This window comes from Drosophila sechellia, chromosome 2R (genome assembly GCF_004382195.2).
Source record: "Drosophila sechellia strain sech25 chromosome 2R, ASM438219v1, whole genome shotgun sequence".
NCBI classification, from domain to species: Eukaryota; Metazoa; Arthropoda; class Insecta; order Diptera; family Drosophilidae; genus Drosophila; species Drosophila sechellia.
Window position 1 is genome coordinate 13,455,126 of NC_045950.1, and position 6,000 is coordinate 13,461,125.

At 38.5% G+C, this 6,000-nt stretch overlaps 1 protein-coding gene across 5 annotated transcripts in view; it reads left to right on the forward strand.

Moving 5' to 3' along the window:
• LOC6609578 (muscleblind-like protein 2) overlaps window positions 1-4,228 on the forward strand; it is a 155,441-nt gene extending 151,213 nt beyond the window's left edge. For 2 of the 5 annotated variants that reach the window (XM_032715266.1, XM_032715267.1), the window contains 2 exons: window positions 1,355-1,439; window positions 2,094-4,228. In XM_032715266.1, coding sequence (XP_032571157.1) covers window positions 1,355-1,439; window positions 2,094-3,043 — 1,035 coding nt within the window. In that variant the 3' untranslated portion in view covers window positions 3,044-4,228. The remainder of the gene's footprint in view (window positions 1-1,354; window positions 1,440-2,093) is intronic. The other 3 variants (XM_032715265.1, XM_032715268.1, XR_004361368.1) reach the window with 2 other exon arrangements.
• The last annotated feature ends 1,772 nt before the right edge of the window (window positions 4,229-6,000 follow it).

The window sequence follows — 6,000 nt, forward strand, 5'->3', positions numbered from 1 at the left end:
GTATTCTCTATATATATTTCGATATCGTAGCCCAACCGGAGAGGGGCCTCATGTACACTCAGTGTCCGATGCTAGTGAACGGCACCTTTTACATAATTAGGTATGCAGAGGTCGTATTCCCTTTAAATCCTCGTTTCTTTATCCTGGCGAGCTTCGTGGCCGATATCAGTGTGCTTAGCCTTAGCTTTTGCCTTAGCTTCAGCTTTTCGTGTGCTTAAGTTTGGCTTCAGACTTGAGCGGCAAGGATCGAATAAGCTTGGTGGCTTTAACTTTGAGTTTAGCTTGGCAGCTTTTGATTTTCCCACCCCCCAATCTTTGGTTTCTGTGTCGCACTCGTAGGGCCACGACAAAAAATGAGGCCTCGATATGATGGTAAAGACACTAACCCCAACCTTTACGATCTCTCTTTCTCTTCTCTCTTCTCTTTTCTTATATTTCTAGTGCCGCCTATTAGGATATGTAATTGTTACCGCCTAGTACCGCCCCAATAGAACCTAAGAAAGATAATCAATCAATCAGACTGATCAGATCAGAGATCAGAGGTCAGAGCATTTTTGACTTCCCCAAAAGTCACATACATATGAGTGAGTTCATCTTCAGATAGCTGCTCTTTTGAGGCGCTTCGCGTTCGAAGCTTTATTAGCTTTTCTTGGCCCAGTTTCTGTTGATCGAATACTTGCTGCTTCTACCACGGTGTTTAAGTTACACACACACACACACACACAATGTATATCCCCCGCAGTATCCCAATCAAGTGAAGTAAACAAGACTGGAAAATTACAATTTCGAGGAACACACTGTGATTATAGAAATTCAGTAACCTTACGATTCATTTGCAAAGCCATCTTATGATTTCACTTCTCCGCCTTTTTAGATTGTTTAAGTCGAAGAGAAACTAGCTTAACATACGAGTATCTATATTAAATGTATCATGTGAAACCGATAAGAACGTTCGAGACATACCTATACCTACTTATATAGTTAGCTGTATTAACTACGACTAACATCTGGAACTCCACCAACATCAAGCAATTGTAAAACCGAAAACCGTATTTATTCTAACCAACCATTAACCATTCTAGTGAACCATTTCAATATTATAAAATATAACTAATTTGTGCTCTTTTTCTTTTCTTTTTTCTGCTCTTCTCTTTTTTTCGAAACTGAAAACCGATGATAAATAAAAAAAAAACCCTTCAAATCAAAAAACCGAAAAAAAAAACACGAATCACACAACAAATCCAAAAACTCCTTTTGATTTTCTGAATTGGTTTCCGTTTGCATCCTGCCATATCCAAAACAATACAAAAACTATGTCTAAAACACAACCAACCAACTTTCATGCCCAATATAGTTACTGGACACCCTCCCGGTGTGCCAAGATTTTAATAGATCTATGTGCAGTCGGTTAAATTGTAGATTCGTTCATTTAACTGAAGGTAAGTGCATGTGCCTAAGTTTCTTCCTTTTCTTCAGTTCACATTATCTTTCTATATGTTCCCTTCCTTTCCTTACGTTTCCCAATCTTTGGTTTAGTCGAAATCTATATCTAAACGCTTTTAGTGCTACCTTTTCCTAGACACTGTTGAGATAATTTCCGATTTTATCCTAAGTTGTAGTTAGGAAGACACCACAAGTAATTCCATTTAGTTATGATGAATTGGCTGCGAATTTTTGTTTTCGTAAAAATGGTCGACTCTTTTCGTGATAATTTATTGTCTAAAGTTTTAAGTTTGGCTTTCTGTCAAGATAATTACACATACAAAGATACACAGAAGTATGAAATATTGTAAAGAACGTTTTCGAGCCGAGTGCAAGAGGTTCTGTTTTCGGGCAGCTAAATCTGAAGCAAAGTCTTCACCACTCACTTTCATAAGATCTCTAATGTAATTGTGTGAAAGTCAGCTGCAGTTTAAGATCACTTTTGTATTACCGAAAAACTTGAACAAATTTTTGGAAAAGCTTTCACTGTTTTCTAATGCCAAACCAAACTTACTAGCTCACCGCCAAAAATCCGATTTACTAACGCCCCGCTCTTTCTTTCTATCCCCGCTTTCCAAACCGATCCGATCCGATCCGATTCGATCTCCCAGATGACAAGGTCGAGGTGATTGATCAACGTGTTGCTGTCTGCCGCGATCATGCCAACAGCCAATGCCGCCGCAAGCAGTGTAAATACTACCACATACCGATTGTCCTGCCGCCGGCCAACATCATGGCGGCCATGATCACCAGTCCCAGTGATCAGCAGCCAGCTGTGCCGGTGGCCACAACAACTGCCAATCCGGCGGCGGCGGCAGCAGCAGCAGCAGCAACAGCAGCCGGCTACAACGGCACCAGCAACTTGATAATCATCGAGCCGCAGCAGCAACAGCAACAGCCGCAGCAGCAGCAGCAACAGTTCAGCTACCACAGCAACAGCAGCAATAACAACTACTACCACAGCAATGGCAGCAAGCAGGCAGCACACGCCAGCAACATGTATCAACAGCAGCAGCAGCATCAGCAACAGCAGCAGCAACATCAGCAGCATCTGCAGCATCAGCAACACGCGCAGCAGCAAACACACATCACCTACCACTGCAGCTCGCCCTACTCCCCCTCGTCGGCCTCCTCTTCATCCTCCTGCTCGATAGCCACCTCGCCCACCCTCTCGTCGGCCACCACGCTGTCCACCACCTCGACGGCCACCATGCCCACGCCCCAACAACAGTATCAGGGTCCGGCGGCCACGGCGACCTTTCTAAAGGCCCCCGCCTATTATACCGACGCCACGCCCACCCTGGTGCTCAGCAGCGACTATAACTCCAACTGCATCCCGATCCAGGCGACGCCGTTCATCTCGCTGCAGGCTGCTCCGCAGCAACATCTGCTGAAGTACACCACCCAGGCACCGCCACCGCAGGCGCAGCAGCACGCCTTTGTGGGTCACCACTATCAGACGCAGATGGGCCAGGTGGTGGCCACTACCGTGGCGGCCATTCCGGCCACCACGATAACGGTGGCGCCGGAAACAGTGGCGTCTCCATCGACATGCATCTAGAAGAAGGGGTTTTCATATCTGCCACAGGGGGCAGCTCTGTTTATTTTACCAGAGACGTATATTAGGTCATAGGGATGTGTTTCCTGCGAAGTCCCTATAGATTTGAAAACATTAGTTATGGCGCCCAAAAGTGACAAATTTTTTAAACTAAAGAGTTCTTTGAGCTCTTTTAAATAACATAATTTTCAAATATTATCCTGTTAGCCATAGGAAGTAAAATGTTTATTTTACAAAGTGCAGCATTATTTTAAGCACCTTAATTAATGTTTTCAAAAACCAGGAGGCCCAAGAAACACATCGTATAGGGTTTTTTATTTATTAAAAGTTTATCACCTACTTTTATCCATTGAATACTCGTTTTTGTCAAGTCCAATTCACCTAGATACTTATATTGCATACTCCTCAAAACCTAAGCAACACAATACGTATACCAATCATGAATACTCCCCAAGCGATGCTCTACACGAGACTCCAAGCTAAATTGGAAGAAATCAAAAAGCAAATGCAGAGGTCTATGCTAGTAAATAAAACTTCAAACAATCACATTCTACGAAACACAAACATAAGACACAAAGCAGTAATGGAAGTTTTTGATGAAAATTAAAGGTTGATACGAACTATTTACAAAAATAAGAACCGAAAGTACTTTTGGGGGAAAAGAGAAAGGTAAACTCTACAGAACTTTTTCGTACGTATAGCAAGACTTAAACGTGTAAGCATCTCATTTACACATCAAGTGACATGCATTAGAGGGAAAACATTGAGTGAAGACTCTACAATATTGCAAAACCAAAACAGAAGAGAAGAATAATACGAGTGTTGTTAAATGCAAAAAGAAACTAAAGAAAATTAGCAATTAAAAATTGAAATTAATATTACAAGAGAAAGAACTTTGGAGGAGAGCGCAGTTGCATTAAAATTAGTTACAAACTATTTTAAACTCTAGTGTTCCATATTTCAATGCAAATAAAAATACAAATAAAAGAGAATAAAGATAAAGGTACATTAAAGTGGATAAACATATAGTGAGGAGTGTTAATATTAGCTAAGGTGAAGCCTGACAAACCGTTCTCCATGGCAAATAGTCAAAATTAATCAAAAACAGAATCTACATAGGCCATAGATAAGCAGCAAGAACAACTAATAATAAACACTTAACAATAACAATAATAATAACGATAATGATAACGATAACGAAAACGAAGATGAAAAAAGTACAGTCACGTCCTATTTTTGCAACAACGATTTACTACAAGCGAGAGGCAAACGATACGGAGATTTTATTAAGAAGAATGGTTAGCAGAGGTCAGATAAAGAAAACAGAGTACAGAAACCATAATCCTTTTTTACATTTTATAATAACGATCAAGATAAATCAGCAGAACTACAGCAAGAGAAACCATATTTTTTATATACAATGGAAGCATCAAAAACAACACTGATAAACAAAATCGATATGAGGTAAACAACAAGAAATTTAATCAAATTTAAAGGAATAAGCATTTTTTGCAACAACAAACAAAGACGGAGACTTTTTTAAAGTCTATTAATAACAACTTATTTAGCTGAATTCTCTAGCAAATGAACACAAAGAACTCTAAACAACATTTAATGAGGAATACCACTCAGCTCACGCAGAAATCGAAATTGTACCGTATTAAATCTTCCTATGCAAACGATTTGTAAGCACTATATATGTATATAGAAACATACCCACTATATGCGACATTTACGAATCCAGACTTATTTCCGATTAACTGTTCGTTTACAGTTTGCCGCTGTTTTAATGACGTTTTGTGACTTGTTTTTTATACACTCAAGAACGTATTTGGAACACACATAATAAGAATTACAATAAATTGCAGAATGGAAACTACTTATTATATACAAAAGCATACGTACATATATACACCATATATGTATATATACTACATATATATATGTCTGTACACGTATGAATATATACATTAACACAAATATATTGATTATATATATACATATATATATATTTACTAATGGCAACTAAACATGAAATGTGATCTTTTAAAGAAACAAAAAGTAAAGAAAGAAAAATAATAATTAAACGATGGCAGGCAGAATTGGATAAAGGTAAAACTGAATTAAAGTAAAGCGAACTAGCAGCAATCGAATACTAGAGCCATGGCAAGCAGGATAGTTAAACGTAATTTTAAATGGGTTCCATCTCGAGGCAAGCAAGTACGAATATCTCCATTCAATAAGGATAACACCAATAATACTCGACATCTAGCTAATAATTGTTCAGCAATAACAGAATTATCTACATATACATTTAAGGGCTGGCTATAATATACGGAAATTTGTTTTTTTCATCGCAATCACACTATCACCTATTACTATCTCAATCTCACTACTGTCCGTACACCTGAGTTCCTCCTTTTCTATAAGACTCGGATAGCGTATATCCAGCACCTAAACCTAACCACTCGTAGTACTCAACTTCAGCTCGCTCTCTTCGAAGCCTCCTCCAAACTTACTCGATCACACGGAAGTCGTATCCCGAACTTTCCCGTACTCCAAATAAGAATGCCTAATAAGTTTCCGTCCATTATAATCAGACCTTAAATCTATGTGCAACGACAGCGGATGCAGAAGCAAGTGGAACAGTTGTAAACGAATAAAAGTAAATTAACTAAAGTAAACAAGTAAAGTAAATGATTAATTATAAACACAATACTCGTAGATTCTCAAACTAAAAACTCGTCGACATTTTAACAGTTACTAACATTTATATAATAATAACGACAAATGAGTAATACAATAAGCTGCAAAAGGGCAAACAAAAAAAGAAACCATGATGTTTTGTGTAAAAATAAATGTTCTTTAAAGAGAAAAAATTAAAAAATCGAAAAAAAAACACACACACAAAAACCAATAAGCAGAAATGAGAAATCCTAGTTACTAAGCAAACTAACTAC